Below are 18,037 nucleotides of genomic sequence, written 5' to 3'. Positions count from 1 at the left end.
GGAAAATCCCCTGGAGGGGCCTGGACCCTCAAAATAAATGCTACCTAACAAGGAGACCATCTTTTGTTATACATGAGATTGTCTCCACGTGTAAACCAAACTGCCCCTAAATTAGCTGAAGTCTGTAAACCTTAACCAATATACCAAATGATTCAATTATGTTTTAGTACACTATTCTGAATTTAAGTACATGTGTTTGAATATGCACGTGACTAGTTTTTAGTGATGTAATTTGAGAGAGTTAAGAGGTTACTCAGCATAGATAGCCTAGTTCATGAATGCCTAGCCACTCTCAATAAGATCCATGACTGCATCCACCTAAAAAGGAGAGCTCGAGCCCTCTTTCTGGATCAGTCTGGTGTAATAGGATGTGCTTCCCAGTCTGTGCCATTGCTATTACAATCGCTGTTACACTGAAAAATTGCTGTTGTACCTTTGACTTGGTGTGGCAGACCCAGTGCTTCTCAAGGACTGTAGGTTACCAGTATGATGCCTACATTTCTCCCTATCTACTCTCTCCTGAGCCAGGAATATTCCCCTATTTCCTCACTGGCCTGAGGGGAGGCAAGAGAAGAGCCATAAAGTTTGTTTTGTTTTGTTTTATCCTTATCTTGTAAGTCTCTATGTTCTATGTAAGGACCAACTCAGAGAAGAAAACCTGTTCTTGATTCCACTTATAAGATTTAGTTAATTGGCAATAAAATGGTCATCTACCAGGCAAAAACACCAATGAAATAAACGGCTTTGGTATTAAGCAACCAAATTATAAATAAACTTTTGAAAATTAGAGTTCCTAAGCTAGAGATGCCTGTTTTATTGAGCAGATTCATCACTGGTCAGTTAAGTCAGAGGATTAAGAGAACTTCTAGAAGTAGGTAAGTGTGTTAGACCAAAAGCACAAAGATCTAGGCAACAATAAATCAAAGGCTGGATAAATGCAAAAAAAATCCAAGCTGGCGACAAGTATAAAATCTATGCAAACGCATAAGAGGAATGTTGGAAGAGGGAGTAAAGGGCATAGTCAAATGGTCAGGCAAAACTACTCAGCAAACAGGCAAATAAGGCCTGGGGTAGAGGAATCTGGCAGAGGCAAGAACAAAGACAGGACTTTGGTATTTGGGCAGCTATTACCTATGCTTCAGTCGCCCTCATATTTCTTTTATTCTGGTGAGAAACCCCAAATGAGTCTTGCCTCCAAGGCTAGCTGGGCTGAGTAACAAATGTGGAGAAGATAAAAGGGGAAAGCAGGCAGAAGCATTTGGCTGACACAAATTCCAGAACATTATCTGTTAAGGATGCTACAGAATGAATTTGAATACTCAGTTTAGATGCTTGGTGAAGTGACATTTCCATTTACTTCCAAGTCTAAGAGTCCATGAGATACTGAAGTTGTGCTTGGATAAAGCGAGAACACAGGCATTTGAGGAAAAAGATACTTGTTCAGCCCAGTGGTTTCCAATTTGGGATTATGGTGGTTACAAAGGTTAATCTGGATGGTGGTTAATATTTCTCCAAAAATTATACATTTTGCATTTATTTCTTTTCATACAATTGTTCGTTCATTCATTCAGCAAACTATAAGTTGTTTCAAGGATCTCTCTCCCTAAGAAGACTCATCTCAGATAATTATGTCAAAATATCTGTGCTTTATCCTCAGCAATATTTAGATAAAACATATTGTCGCTATAAGGTGTAAATGCTATGCCACATAAGAGCAAAGAACAAGATGAGATAAAATCTAGGGGTTTTCCCTCTTCCCTCTTTTTCATTCTTTCATTTTCATTTTTATTTATTTATTTATTTATTTTAATTAAAAAAAATTTTTTTTAATGTTTATTTATTTTTGAGACAGAGACAGACAGAGCATGAACAGGGGAGGGTCAGAGAGAGAAGGAGGCACAGAATCTGAAACAGGCTCCAGGCTCTGAGCTGTCAGCACAGAGCCCGACGCGGGGCTTGAACTCACGGAGTGTGAGATCATGACCTGAGCCGAAGTTGGCCGCTCAACCGACTGAGCCACTCAGGCACCCCTCTTTCATTTTTATTTTTAATGGATATGGATTTTTATAGTAACCAAACTGGAAAAAACAGAAAGACATTGCAATGTTGGGTGTGTATGTGTGTTGGGGATGGAAAGCTCATTTAAAAAATGTCAGTAAATGTGTAATATTACAAATTAGGATAGGGCAGAGACATTACCAGTCTCTCATGGTGTGACAGGCACCATGCAAAAAATAATATTTTCCAAGATTATGGCAGTCAGCTGATGTCTTTCTCTTCTGATGTATACTAGGACTATAAAAGTTGACATCTACTGAGGTTGCATTACAAATAATACAAGCACTCATTGAGTGTCTATGCTAGGCATTTGGATATGTGTTAGCAATTGATTTAAAAAAAAAAAAAGGAAAGAAAATACCACTCTCTTCAGTCAAGCAGGAAAGAGATTAGGTAAACAGAGGATACAGATACAGATTGAACCTTAACAAAACTGCAACCCAGTCTGAAATCAATAAAGTCTCGAACTGGGTTAAGATTTATTATCCCCACTCAATATGCCTAACAAAGGAAAGGACAGAACCTTTCTGAAAAAAAGATATCACCTAGAGATTTTATAACTTTTCATACATGTTTTAATACAACAAAAAGCCTTTTAAAAAATAGAGTAAAAGTTTAAAAAACAGAGTTAAAGGGAGAATACATGAAAAAATGGGAGTATTCTAGAAGAAAACTGGAATATATACATAAGAATCAAATGTCAAAAGAACATTTTAAAGCTAAAATTATACTGAAAATATCTGAAATTAAGAATTCATTAGACAGGTAATTCTGGGAATACCATGGCAATATAGTTTTACATATTCCCAAATCTCTACCTTTAAAACAGGCAGAGACGGATGTCTGGGTGGCTCAGTTAGTTAAGCATCTAACTTCAGCCCAGGTCATGATCTCACAGTTCGTGGCTTCAAGCCATGAGTCAGGTTCTGTGCTGACAGCTCAGAGCCTGGAGCCTGCTTCAGATTCTGTGTCTGCCTTTCTCTCTGCCCCTCCCCTGCTTGTGCTCTCTCTCTCTCTCTCTCTCTCTCTCTCTCATGTTTAATGTTTAAATAAACATTAAAAATTTTTTTAAAAATAATAAAAATAAATAAAACAGGCAGAGAAACTAGATAGCAAAGCTCAAAATCCATGGACAAGATCCATAACAAAACTAGATCTCAAGAATCCTCCGTGAAACCCAAAATATAAGTGGATGGAGACAAACCACTGACAGTAAAAAGACCTGCATGGTATTGGTGATTGTGTGGAAGAGAGGCGCAATGAAGCCACTGAAGGCCCTGACGGCAGGAGAACCCCAAAGGGCCAACAGATATTCACCAGAAAGTACAGCATCCCAACTCGGAAACAGCAGGTAAAGTTAGAAGAGGTTTTATCTACTCCAACTGTGGGTGAGTGCAAGGGGTTTTGCTAAGGACTACAGGGCCTTAGAGGCACCTACTTCCTAAGAAGTTTTAGGACAAGTCTTCATACTAAAGAGAAATTGCTAGGAGTGGAACACAAATTGAAAAGGCCGGGGATCGGGGCGCCTGGGTGGCGCAGTCGGTTAAGCGTCCGACTTCAGCCAGGTCACGATCTCACGGTCCGTGAGTTCGAGCCCCGCGTCGGGCTCTGGGCTGATGGCTCAGAGCCTGGAGCCTGTTTCCGATTCTGTGTCTCCCTCTCTCTCTGCCCCTCCCCCGTTCATCCTCTGTCTCTCTCTGTCCCAAAAATAAATAAACGTTGAAAAAAAAAAATTAAAAAAAGAAAAAAAAAAAAAAAGAAAAGGCCGGGGATCACAGAGATTACAGAAAGAGAAGGTACAGAAAAATATCTAGGAAGAGAAACACAGCCAAGAAATTTCAGAAATCCAGCCACTATATTTTTTTAACCCTACACAAGAACAATAGAGTTCTGTGACATTATTAGAAAAAGCTTTCTAGGAAAGCCAAGCCTTTTCTCTAAAAGTTCAGGAAAACTAATTTAATATAAAATGAGTAGTAGAAAAAAGGCTCAAGATTAAATCTATAGAAATAAGAATAATGAATAAACAGTAAAATACTATCCCCACTGACAAAGTACAACAGAAAGACATCCAGAAACAGATAAAAATAGAAATGTACTTCCAAATGAACGAAAAGTATTGAGAAAAATTGTATGACATTAAAGAACATAAATCAGAATTAGAAAAATAGAGAAATCAGGTGACAGACGGAAAGTGACAGAAAGAATTAAAAATAAAAAATAATTTAGGGGCGCCTGGATGGCTCAGTCAGTTAGGGGTCCAACTTCAGCTCACGTCATGATCTTCCCATCTGTGAGTTCAAACCCTGCACAGATACTGCATGGGATTCTCTCTCTCCTTCTCTCCCTTCAAATAAATAAATAAACATTAAAAAAAAAAAAGAGCAAAGCAACAGAGGGAGTAAAGAACAACATCCTGTAAGTATTTTTAGTATTATTTCCACTTTGTATCTACTTATAGCCAAATCTCTTATATATGGAATAGTTAAGGCAAGTGAATGGGCAACTGAGTCTTGTAAACAGTTCTGATTTAAATTTTTCGGGCCAATTTTTTTATGTTTATTTATTTATTTATTTATTTAAAAAAAATTTTTTTTCCAACGTTTATTTATTTTTGGGACAGAGAGAGACAGAGCATGAACGGGGGAGGCGCAGAGAGAGAGGGAGACACAGAATCGGAAACAGGCTCCAGGCTCTGAGCTGTCAGCACAGAGCCCGACGCGGGGCTCGAACTCACGGACCGCGAGATCGTGACCTGGCTGAAGTCGGACGCTTAACCGACTGCGCCACCCAGGTGCCCCATTATGTTTATTTATTTTTGAGAGAGAGAGTGTATGCGCATGCCTGTGGGGAAGGATCAGTGACAGAGGGAGATAGAGTATCCCAAGCAGGCTTTGCGCTGACAGCACAGAGCCTGATGTGGGGCTTGAACTCACTAACTGTGAGACCATGACCTGAACTGAAGTTGGAAGCTTAACCAACTGAGCTACCCAGGTGCCCCAAACCAATTTTTAAATGTAACTATTTCTGTCTAAGTATTTCTTCTCTTAGGTTAATGGACTGCTAATTTTCACAATGTCTTGGAATACATATAAAATTTGTTTCTTTGACTATAATATATATTCATTTTTAAAATTTAGAACAGAGAAATAAAGCAAAAATAATCCTATGCCCTACAAGAGATAATTATTAACTTTGATATATTTTTCCACTTTTAATCTATCTACACATGTATGTATACACTTAGTCATTCATTGATTCATTTATTCTTTATTCTTATAAAATTAGGATCACATATAACTTTGCATTCTGCTTTTTTGTCACTTGGCATTTTATTTTGAGCATTTCCTCCACATCACTGAATATTCCTCAAAAACATAATTTTCATGACTATTTTACATTTCATCATAGTTTTGCCATTTATCATTAGATTTACTAATATCAATAAAGGGTGAATTAACACCACAAAGACATAAGTTATCATTGATATCACAAGAATTCTTTTAACCATCATTACAAATAAACTTGCCGGTTACCTTTCTGTATATGGTCTTTAGTGCTGGATTTAAAGATCCCTTGCTTGTGTTTAGCCTGAAATTCCACGATTGTCTGATGGGTGAAGGTAATGACATAATTTCTCCACTTTCTTCAAACCAACTCTTCCCCTATCAAAAATATTCAAGAAACAGAGTAATAAGATATTTCGCTAAAAACAAACGTCACATGCTCTGAATGAGTGATGTAACTTGGTAGCTGGCGTACTTGCCTCTTCTACGGTAAGTAGGCGATTTTCCATTTTGTTGCAGGTCTTTTTATGGATTTCTGGTTTTCTCTGAATATAGAATCCTTCATCTTCTAAAATGCGTGGCATCATATCTTTTGGCAGTTTACGCTCGTTGGCCACTTCATAACAAAACCTTGATATTACTCTAAAGTCCAAAATCCTAAACTGGTATTGACTAAACAAGAAGCAAAAGGTAATTATCATATCCCCTACCACTAAAGTCTAGCAGGAAGTCTAAATGTATACATACAATGAATGAGCTCTTTTAACCAGTTTCCTTAAAGTCCGAGAAGACATGAGGAACAAATACAGAAAACTTGCTCTAGTTTTAGCCTGGTAGTTTGTATCTATCCAGCATACAAAAAGCTATTATTCTACCATATGATTCATTCATGACTTAAATATTTCATTGTAAGGAATTTTACCTGGAGAATTACTTGGCACAAAAATGTTTGCCTGTTGTTTTCTGATTTGTTCTTGATCAACTTCATATTCAGCAGCTTTTACTTCAAGTAAATCTGGAAAAATGACTTCCTGCATAAAATCTTCACCTTGGTCTTCAGCAAAATTTTGTAAATTATCATCAAGTGAAAAGTGTTTGGGATAGCTGTCATTTACTGATCTCTGTTGAATACCGAGAAGAAAAATAAGTAAATGTGTTGTCCCCAAGATTAATACATAGATAAATGAGATGTATTGGGACCTTGCTGTGAATTGTCTTTCTGATCCATGCCACCTAGTTCAAGTTCGAGCTGAAACTGTTATAATAAAATTTCATTGAACATAGAGGAACTCATTTAAGGCTTAACAATATGCAGTATGATTTTTCTCTATCCCTTCTTTGCAGTTCACAATGAAAGATTACTGGAATAGAACTATAATTCAAGCCCTTCCTCTCTCATGGAGAATGTCCTGAGATACTGGATTATGATATTTCAACCACTGAGAATTCAGTTGTAGGGCAAAGTCCAGAGACATCAGGCCATGCAGTCTTAAATTGCATTTTTTTTTCACCATTCAGGAAGGTGACCAGATCACAGCAGAGCAGGGTCTGTGCTGTTAGGTGTTATGTGACAGGGAGTATGAGGTCAGAAGCATCCACCTAACTTTCCATGCATAAGTGTAGATGGATACACTTGAGTATGGTGTGGTAGAAAAGAGATATCCTGACTCCCCCCGCCCCCCATGTCACAGGAACATGTCTTGCTGATTGTGGTGTGATAGGCAGAACTGTCTGAAAATAACCTTGGACCTCACTTTGGGCTGTCCAGACAATATATTTGGGACCAGGACTCCCCTTTCTCCCAGCAGGAAGAAACTCAATCCCCAACAAAACAGTGGCTTTCTTCTCTTTGTGACAAGGAAGTCATCAGGGCAATGGCTTCTCCAGACAGCTCCTCTCAACAATCCAGACCTAGGAGCACCTGGGTGGCTCAGTTGGTTAAGCATCTGACTTTGGCTCAGGTCATGATCTCACGGTTCATGAGATTGAGTGCCAGGTCAGGCTCTGTGTTGAAATCTCAGTGCCTGGAGCCTGCTTTGGATTCTGTGTCTCCCTCTCTCTCTCTGCCCCTCCCCCACTCGTGCTCTGCCTCTTACTCTCAAAAAAAGATAAATAAATAAACATTGAAAAAAATTTAAATAATCCTAAACCCGGACTCACTGAAGTCCAAGTAGCTGGTCTGCCTCACTGACCTAATTGCTCTCCTGCCTGCCCTCCAAGAAGGAAAGCAGCCATAACCAGAGCACCTGACCCTGGTATACTCTGCTGGCTGGCCTTTCTTTTGTTTTCTCAGAAAAGCTCATTCTTTAACCCATATTGTGAGACTCCAGGACGTCAAATGACTTGGCAGAGCATGCACATGTTTGAAACTTATTCAGCATACGTTGGACCATTCACTGAGTGCCTAATACGTTTCAGGAAGAAAATAAACAAATAGATAAGGGATATAGGTTGGGTGGTGACAAGTATGTTGAGAAACAGAAAAGCAAGATAAGGGGTTAGAGAATACCAGGCCAGGTGGGTGGGGGTACTAGACAGAGTTGTCAGACACAGTATCTTAGATTATGTGTCACTTGAACAGAGACCCAAAGGTAGTGAGAGAGAGAGAGCATGAGGATAAGGGAAAATCTTCCTACACAAATCAAAGGTAGAAGTCCTTGAGGCAGGAGCATGCTGTGAGGAATAAGAAGGAGGCCAATCTGTCTGGAGTTGGGTGGGAGAAGGGCAGAGAAGTGAGCAATGAGGTCAGAGAGGTACCAAGGGGGCCAGGTCACATAGGCCTTGGAGGACTTGAGGTTTTGTTTTGAGTGACATAGGAAACCATTAGAAGGTGTAAGCGAAAGCATGGTCTTAGATCTTAACAGGATCACTCTGCCCACTGTATGACACGGAAAATAGCCTGTTGAGGTAATAGTGAAAACAGAGGGTGACACTGACAATGATCCAGATGAGAGGTTATGGTGGCTTAGACTAGGGTTGTACCAGTGGGGGTGGTGAAAAGTGGGTCAGATTCTAGGATACTTTGAAGGTAGAACCAATAGGGATTTGTGATGAATTGGATGTGAGGTATATTGTCATTTGTTTATTTATCTTCTTCCTGTAACACATTAGGCACTCAATGAATGTTCTAATGAGTGTTGAATAAATGAGTTTCAAACATGTACATGCTCCGCCAAGTCATCTGACCTCCCAGAGTCTCATAGTACGGGTTAAAGAATGAATTTTTCTGGGAAAATAAAAGAATACCCATATCCATAAAAGAGGATCCAAGGATGACACCAAGGTTCAGCCGAGCAACTGGAAAATGGAATGGCCATTTACAAATATGATTCTATTCATATAAAAGCCCATGTCCGTGCAAGTATGGGCATAAGAATAGAGAAAGATGTGAAAAATGATAGTGGTTTATCTCAGAGCAGTGGGATTTCCTGTGATTTTCAGTTTCTTCCACATGTTTTCTGAATTTTTAAAAATACTGTACATACTTTCTTTAAACTTTTAAAAGATAAAGCTCTTTTTATTGTAGAAAAAACAACAGTAACAAAGAAGGACCGAAAGGACCGGGGCAGGATGCAGAGAAACGGGGGTGGAAGGGAAAGGGAAGTACATCAGAATGCAAATGGGTGCCCAAGAGGGACTCCTGAAGCCTGAGGGATTAGAAAACAGCTGAGGGGTGTCAAGAGACACTGGGTCCAGTAGTGCTGGGGGAGAGGACCAAGGAAACTGTGCAGAGACTGAAGGCAGAGAGGAGTTAGAGAAAGGGTAGAACAGAAGCAGGCAGGGACAGCGGCGGGGGGATGGACACTCAGGAGATGGGGAAAGACTCGTGAGACTAACTGGTACCGGAGGAGAGGACCACCAGGGAGTAACAGGAGGCTGAGGAGTTTGGAGAGAAGTGGAAGAACTGCTACAAATTAGAAGAGTCCTGGATCAGACCGGGAGGGAGGGAGAATCAGTTATCCACGGAGAGTAATGGAGATCATGGAGAACAGCGTGGGACACTTGGAGAGAAGGACAGGAACAACAAAAGAAAAAGAAAACACGGGTTTTGGAGGGAAAGCCGGTGCTTCCAGCTCTATTGATGTTTAACCCTCTGTGCCTGAGCTTCCTTGCCTATAAAGTAGAGATTATAGTAACACCTGCCTCACACGATTAGGATGAGGATTGGATGATATGGTCCATATTAAAAATTCAGTACAGCATTGGGCATCCAGTAAGCACTCAATCAATGTTTAGAATTATTATTTTGAACATATTCTTTTTTTTTTTTTCAACATTTTTTTAATTTATTTTTGGGACAGAGAGAGACAGAGCATGAATGGGTGAGGGGCAGAGAGAGAGAGAGAGACACAGAATCGGAAACAGGCTCCAGGCTCCGAGCCATCAGCCCAGAGCCTGACGCGGGGCTCGAACTCACAGACCGCGAGATCGTGACCTGGCTGAAGTCGGACGCATAACCGACTGCGCCACCCAGGCGCCCCAGAACGTATTCTTAATTAAAAGAGAAGAAGGTGACTCAGTAATAAAAATTTCATCTCCCATCCAAGCATTTCATTCTATGCCTTTAATAAAGAGTTCATTGTCCTGAGGCACAAGAGGAAGGGGAACAAATCCAACCTGCTCTGAACACCGGCCTGAATCGGAGCCTTCGTCACCACGAGGCATGAAAAACCAAAGGCCTTCATCGAATGAGACTTCAGTCTGTGGATTAAACAATGGTGAAGCGGTATTCAGGGTGGAAATACTTTTTTCTGCTTCTAAGTGGAAGAAAAACTTTTGTGTAATGTGGTAAACACTAATTATTGTCTTAGTCGTGAGCAAGGAGCACCAAGAGTCTGTTTGGTTCATTACGTTTTTTGGTTTTGGTTTTGAAGGTTCTGGTAACTGCAATAAGAAACAGAATGATGTAGAGCCCAATTCTTCTGCTTCCCAACTATCTCTTCACTACTAAGAGTAGGAATACTACTAAGAGTACTAATACTAAGAGTATTACCTTACAGTTTGACCAAAATGAAGGCACAGGGCAAACTCTTTTTTCTCCCAGTTTTTGGGTGCTCTGATGTGCTAACACACGAGTACCACCGCAGGGCATCTACAGCCTTTACGGCTATAGGTAGTTCAAAGTATTAAAAGGGGCATATTCTTAGTTATAAGTTTGCTGATAAATAAGCTCTCATTTTTCAATACTGTCAAGTCTGAATCTTTTAAATGTAAATCACCATTTCTTTCTCACACACATATTAAAAGGAACTGTTTGTTGTTTTTTTTTTTAAATTTTTTTTTTCAACGTTTATTTATTTTTGGGACAGAGAGAGACAGAGCATGAACGGGGGAGGGGCAGAGAAAGAGGGAGACACAGAATCGGAAACAGGCTCCAGGCTCTGAGCCATCAGCCCAGAGCCTGACGCGGGGCTCGAACTCCCGGACCGCGAGATCGTGACCTGGCTGAAGTCGGACGCTCAACCGACTGCGCCACCCAGGCGCCCCTAAAAGGAACTGTTTGTAGGGAGATTTGGGAGAGGAATTAATTCCATAATAAAAAATAAAACTCAGGGGCGCCTGGGTGGCTCAGTCAGTTAAAGGATCTGACTTCACTTCGGCTCAGGTCATGATCTCACAGTAGTCATGAGGTGGAGCCCTGCATTGGGCTCCCTGCTGTCAGCACAGAGTCTGCTACAGATCCTCTGTCCCTCTCTCTTTTCCCCTCCCCCGCTGCTGCCCATGATATCTCTCTCTCTCTCTCTCTCTCTCTCTCTCTCTCTCTGTCAAAACTAAATAAACGTTAAAAAAAAAAAGTAAAACTCATAGTTACTAGAAGCCAACTAATTTTAAAATATGTAAAATACAAAGCTTACTTTATACCTTGTTCGTATCTACAATGCAACTGTCACATTAACTTTAAAAGTTATTCACCCTGGGGCTCCTGGGTGGCTCAGTCAGTTCAGCATCAGACTCTTGATTTCAGCTCAGGTCATGATCTCACGGTTCATGAGACTGAGCCCCACATTCAGGCTCTGTGCTGACAGCGCAAAGCCTGCTTGGGATTCTCTCTCTCTATCTCTCTCTCCCCCATCAAAATAAATAAATAAACTTTAAAATAAAAAATAAAAAATTCACCCTGCAACAATGCTGCATATCTAAATTGTCAGTATACACTTTACTTCCCTTCATCTCTGCTCATTGCAAAACCACTTGCTAAAATCCTCAACTTCCTGAGCAGATATTTCTATCTAGTGGTTGGTATGGAGAGCCTTAGAAGCCAATTTCTCCTCCTTTGAATGCATAATTCTGTAAGTTAACTAAAAATCGTTAAGTCATACACTTAAAATGAGTGAATTTTTGCAACATAAAGTATATCTCAATAAAGCTGTTTTAAAAAGTGTAAAGAGGGAGGGGTTAAGATGGGGGACCCTGGACTTTCCTTGTGCCTCAAACACAGCTGTATTGTGGTCAGATCACTTGGAACACCTAGGAAATCGACCTGCCCACTGGCAGAAGGATCTCCACAGTTGGAGGGAGACAGCGTGGTAGGTGTGAGGTGCATGGAAGCGAATTGGGGGAGAGAAAAACAGTGGCGCCACGGAGGGGAGGGAACCTTTTCCATGGAGAGACCAAAGGGAGAGAAAGAGAGAGAGATTGAGAAAGTGTGGCATCAATTTCTCACAAAAGGAAAACCTCTCTGGATCACAGACTGGGGAGCAAAAAGTGCTGAGTTCCACAGGGTTGTTTGTCTGTCTGTCAGTGTGTTTGTTTTCCACAGGGTTTTTTTTTTTTTTCCACAAACTTCAATTGGAGCTCAAACTCTGAGGTTTTGGAAGTGTGCAACTTTCTCTGGAGCAGAGCGGTGACATGTGCTCCTGGGGAGGAGGGAGCTATCCCCTGAGGGCATAGTGTGGTACACAGATCTCTGGGGCGCATTGTGAGAGAACATTCCCTTTCCTGGAGTACTTTTGGAAGAGGGTTTATTGCCTCCCCAAGGACAAAAGACCCTAAGGGTGCCAGCCAAAGACCTTTCATCAACAGGTCACAAAGGTGCATCCAGGGGGATATAACCTTTGCTACTTTTAGCAGTGCTACTCCATAGATTCTGTGCACTGTGCAGGCGGGGAGCTGTTTTTCAGGGACAGAGGGTGTCAGACACCGTGTGGAGAAGCTCTACTCTGGAGGAGGGGAATGGATCCACGTGGTGTCAGGTCCTTTAAGACTTTGGGTTTTGAGCATTTGACAAAATACAGCATTCTTTCTTGATAAAAACCCTCAAGAAAGTCAGGATAGAAGGTATCCTAAGATACCTAGGAATAAACCTAACCAAAGAGGTAAAAGATCTGTATGCTGAAAACTATACAAACTTACGAAAGAAATTGAAGAAGTAATAGAGAATCACTCCATGGATTGGAAGAACAAATATTGTTAAAATGTCTATACTACCCAAAGCAATCTACGTGTTCACTGCAATTCCTATCAAAATAACATCAGCATTTTTTTTAGCATTTATTTATTTTTGAGAGAGAGAGAGAGTGAGAGGGAGCAGGGGAGGGGCAAAGAGAGGGAGAGAGAAGATCTGAAGCAGGTGCTGCGCTATCAGCTAAGAGCCCAACACGGGGCTCAAATAATGAACCATGAGATCATGACCTGAGCCAAAGTTGGACACTTAACTGACTGAGCCACTCAGGCGCCCCAACACCAGCATTCTTCACAGAGCTAGAAAAAGCAATTCTGAAATTTGTATGGAACCTGAAAAGACTCCAAATAGCCCAAATAATGTTGAAAAAGAAAAGCAAAGCTGGAGGTATCACAATTCTAGACTTCAAGCTGTATTACAAAGCTGTAATCATCAAGACAGGATGGTACTTGCACAAAAACACATACATCAATGGAACAGAATAGGGAACCAAGAAATGGACCCACAAACATATGGCCAACTAATCTTTGACACAGCAGGAAAGAATATCCAATGGAAAAAAAAGACAGTCTCTTCAGCAAATGGTGCTGGGAAAAGTGGACAGTGACATGCAGAAGAATGAACCTGGACCACTTTCTTACACCACAGACAAAAATAAACTCAAAATGGATGAAAGACCTAGCTGTGGGACAGGAAGCCATCAAAATCCTAGAGGAGAAAACAGGCAACAACAACCTCTTGGACCTCAGCCGCAGCAAATTCTTATTAGACATATATCCAGAGGCAAGGGAAACAAAGCAAAAATGAACTATTGAGATCTCATCAAGATAAAAAGTTTGCACAGCAAAGGAAACAATCAGCAAAACTAAAAGGTAACTGATGGAATGGGAGAAAGCATTTGCAAATGACATATTGGTTAAAGGGTTAGTATCAAAAATCTATAAAGAATTTATCAAACTCAACACCCAAAGAACAAATAATCCAGTGAAAAAATGGGCAAAAGACATGAATACACACTTTTCCAAAGAAGACATCCAGATGGCTAACAGACACATGAAAAAATGCTCAACATCATTCATTATCAGGGAAATACAACTCAAAATCACAATGAGTAACATCTCACAGGTGTCAGAATGCCTAAAATTAACAACTCAAGCAGCAGCAGATGTCCGTGAGGATGCGGAGAAAGGGGAACACTCTTACACTGTTGGTGGAAATGCAAACCGGTGCAGCCAGTCTGCAAAACAGTATGAAGTTTCCTCAAAAAAATTAAAAATAGAACTACCCTATGACCTAGCAATTGCACTATTAGGAATTTATCCAAAGGATACAAAAATGCTGATTCGAAGGGGCACATGCACCCTAACGTTTACAGCAGTGCTATCAACAATAGCCAAATTATGGAAAGAGCCCAAATGTCCATCAACTGATGAATGGATGAAGAAGATGTGGTATGGGGCGCCTGGGTGGCTCAGTCAGTTAAGCGTCTGACTTTGGCTCAGGTCATGATCTCACAGTTCGTGGGTTCGAGCCCTGCGTTGGGCTCTGTGCTGACAGCTGAGAGCCTGGAGCCTGCTTCAGATTCTGTGTCTCCCTCTCTCTCTGCCCCTCCCCAGCTCACACTCTGTCTCTCTCTTTCTCAAAAATAAATAAACATTAAAAAAAATTTTTTTAAAGAAGGATGTGGTATATATATACAATTGAGTATTACTGGTCAATCAAACAGAATGAAATCTTGCTATTTGCAACAATGTGGATGGAAGTAGAATGTATTATGCTAAGTGAAATAAGTCAGTCAGAGAAAGACAAGTATCATGATTTTACTCATATGTGGAATTTAAGAAACAAAACAGATGAACATAGGGGAAGGGAAGGAAAATAAGATTAAAAACAGAGGGAGGCAAACCATAAGAGACTCTTAAATACAAAGAACAAACTGAAAGTTGCTGGAAGGGAGGTGGTGGGGATGGGATAAATGGATGATGGGCATTAAGGAGGTCACTTGTTGGGATGAGCACTGGGTGTTATATGGAAGCGATGAATCACTGGGTTCTACTCCTGAAACCAATACTACACTGTATGTTAACTAATTGGAATTTAAATTAAAAAAAAAAAGTAAAAACAGAGCACCTGGGTGGCTCAGTTGGTTGCGTGTCTGTCTCTTGATTTCAGCTCAGGTCATGATCCCAGGATTGTGGGATTGAACCCAGCATCTGGCTCCACTCTGAGCATGGAGCCTGCTCAAGATTCAATCTCTCTCTCTCTCTCTCTCTCTCTCTCTCTCTCTCTCTCTCTCCCTTTCTCTCTCTCTCTCCCTCCCTCCCTCTGCCCCTCTTCCCTGCTTGCACTCTCTCTTTCTCTCTCAAATTAAAAAAAAGTGTAAGAAAATTTATTTACCTTAGGCCATTGAGATATCTTATCATCAATGAGTAGGTGAGTTAAAGAGTTTTCGCCTTGGTTAATCTGAAACACAACATAAATAAGTGTAATGGAAAAGTTAATCTTCACAAGTACGGCCACAATTGTGCTCATAAGTCTTTTGTCCAAAGGGATAAAAATCAAATTTTCTCAATGTTTTTCTTATTTTTTCATTTTTTTTTCTTTTAACAAGCACATACATGTTTTCCCTTGAGATGTCATCTAGCATGACCAACTCAACTTTTCTTGGCTTTAGGTTTGAAGAAAAAAAGCATGGAAAAGAACTTGAAGATGTTGGTATTTAAGGAGCTATATATTAAGGCTGAATTTTCACTCTTTTTTGACAAAGAAAAGTCTATTATGATGCATATTTGCAGTAAACAGTAAATCTGAAAATAGGAAAGAAAAAAGAAGCATTACCTGAACATTTTTTAGTTTTTCTCTTACTTTGCCTCTCAACATTTCTATTATGTTTTGATTTTCTTCTGCATCTAAATCTACCAAGAAGTCAACATAATAACATAGAGTTCATAACACTTTCTTATAACATAATTAAATAGCAATAGTGGCAAAAGTACTTACTAAATAGCTAAATTGCATGTATTTCTAAAGATTATGACAATTATGAAGACTCGGTCATTGCCCCATGTGAGCTCAGAACCTAAGACCATGGCTGTTGTCCCTTCCCTCTTTCTCAATCTGGACTAAAAACAGGATGGAATTTTGTTTCTTTTTGTGACTTTTCCCCTAGCTCCTGTATCAGCTATCGGCTAGAGTTTTTCTTTGTAGTCAGGCAAAAAAAGAAAAAAAAAAAAAGCAAGCTCAGATAAGCATGAGAATAGTCATATTCTATACAAACTGTCCCGCAGAATATACAAATAACAAAGCAAGGTTATTTCAATCTGATTAAACTGGAGAAAAAGGAATCTGAAAGGAAGAGAGATAAGTTTCTAGGTACCCATTTTAACTACTAATGTCGGTTCTGTAAAGTCAATATAATACTACCAACCCCCCACTTCTGCCAGCTCTTAGGGATATGAAACATAGGGTATAAAGAAGATTCCAGTGTTGTGTGCACTCCAACCCATGTGTAATTTTCTGCTTATCCACCCGACAATCCACCAGTTGGCCTGAGAAGGACAGGGGTTGTGCTGTCCTATGTACCTTAGAAAATGGAGGGCCTATTGGTTATTCGACCTAGCATTTGTCTTTTTCTTCTCCTTTGAGTACTCAAAGGTTGCACAGAGGCTGGTGGAAATAAAGGCTAAGTATAAAGCTAAATCACTGTATGTCATGAGAATCTTACTGCAGTATCCCTTGGTAAATTTAAAAATTGCTGGTTGGTTTTATACTCTACTCCCAGAACTTAGAACGGCAGATGCCACCAAGTTGGTGCTCAATAAATGTTTGATGGATGGATGACCCAGGGTTCAACCATATTTATCTGTGTTTCTCCCTGAGCTCTACACCTTCCCGAAGCAGGTTCTGTATCTATGTATCTTTACGGTCTAACACAGTCTCAAGCACTAGTGGCTTCTCCACGTTTGTGAAAAGGGTTAGAAAACATAACTTGGCTTTATTACACATATTTACTATGTATTTTCTTATGCCCATCTTGCATTATCCAGGTAGTTTCGTTTCTGTTTGAGCCCATCTCTTAAGAAACTTGGGTTCCCAGCTGAAACCCGAGAATTAGATGTAGATGTACATCTTTAAAAAACACAAACCAACAGTATCAGAGTGGTGGTATACTTATTGAGAAGCTTTTTGGAGATGCTTGTCTATATTTTCTTCTGCACTGTTATCTTCTGACATCTGCAAAGAAGTTGAGGTGGGGGGTTACCTGGCATCTTTTTGTTTTATCTTTTCATGTGGTCATCAGCCCTTTGAAAGTCATCACCTTTAGTATGCCAAGTCTTATTCTTTGCCTGTTTTCTTAAATTTCACCTTTTTATCAACTGACATGAGCTCTTTAAATATGGTGGATCTTAAATTAAGAAACTGCTCTCTGTAATATCCAAAAGGACGTTTTAATGATAAAATCCAATGGGTAAGTTCTTAGTGTTCACGTATTGCCAACTTCACATATCTTTTAGGAGGGTCAAATAAGATCAGACATATGAAAATACTTTGAAACCCAACACTATCAGTGTTAGCTATTCTTTGATTACTCTATAGCATCTGATGATGTTGGGCCCCTTTATTTTCTGAAAACTTTGTATGTCACTGTTCTCCACTCTTCTACCTCTCTGGCGCCTTATCCCGTGTATTCTTCAATGGTCACACTTCTCTTCATAGCTTAAACGTGGGCATATTCCAAGGCCTCGGAGAGTGTGCGCACGCATTCCCAGGGCTTCCCAAATCTCTGTCCAATCTTGACTGCTATCCTGAATACCATATTTCTAGCTGCCTACTGGTTTTTCTGACTGAATATCTTACCATTATCAAAAACTCAATATATTCAAATGAGCTTTTATTTCTTTTACAGTTTTTTAGGCCTTAATATTCTGCAGTTACACCATACTAGCAATGTTAAGTCTTTTTTTAGGACAAGATAGATTATGAGTTTGTTTTTCATTTCAAGTTTAAGAAATACAATGGCAAAAGACTCCTTAAATTACAACTAAAATAAAAGACGTTATCACAGTAAGAGCCTCATCTACAGAGTTTCTGAAAGAACTTCAAAATCTACCAGTGCTTCCTGGACCACACTTAAGAACTATTGAGGGGTGCTTGCGTGGCTCAGTCGGTTAAGTGTCTGACTTTGGCTAAGCGTCTGACTTTGGCTCAGGTCATGATCTCACAGTTTGTGAATTCGAGCACCGCTTCAGGCTCTGGCTGAAGCCTCAGAGCCTGGAGCCTGTTTGGGATT

The 18,037-nt window shown here is 40.1% G+C and overlaps 1 protein-coding gene across 10 annotated transcripts in view; it reads right to left on the bottom strand.

Annotated features, from left to right (window-relative positions):
• The window catches only part of CC2D2B (coiled-coil and C2 domain containing 2B), a 95,079-nt gene that overhangs the window by 71,812 nt on the left and 5,230 nt on the right, over window positions 1-18,037 (bottom strand). For 9 of the 10 annotated variants that reach the window (XM_047824822.1, XM_047824824.1, XM_047824829.1 and 6 more), the window contains exons 3-7: window positions 15,145-15,210; window positions 9,963-10,046; window positions 6,268-6,466; window positions 5,825-5,961; window positions 5,595-5,723 (exon numbers count right to left, since the gene is read on the bottom strand). In XM_047824822.1, the coding sequence (XP_047680778.1) occupies window positions 5,595-5,723; window positions 5,825-5,961; window positions 6,268-6,466; window positions 9,963-10,046; window positions 15,145-15,210 (615 nt within the window). The remainder of the gene's footprint in view (window positions 1-5,594; window positions 5,724-5,824; window positions 5,962-6,267; window positions 6,467-9,962; window positions 10,047-15,144; window positions 15,211-18,037) is intronic. The other variant, XM_047824823.1, reaches the window with a different exon arrangement.

This window comes from Prionailurus viverrinus, chromosome D2 (genome assembly GCF_022837055.1).
Source record: "Prionailurus viverrinus isolate Anna chromosome D2, UM_Priviv_1.0, whole genome shotgun sequence".
Classification (NCBI taxonomy): Eukaryota; Metazoa; Chordata; class Mammalia; order Carnivora; family Felidae; genus Prionailurus; species Prionailurus viverrinus.
Note: the sequence above shows the minus strand (reverse complement) of the source record. Positions and strands in the feature narration are given on the sequence as shown.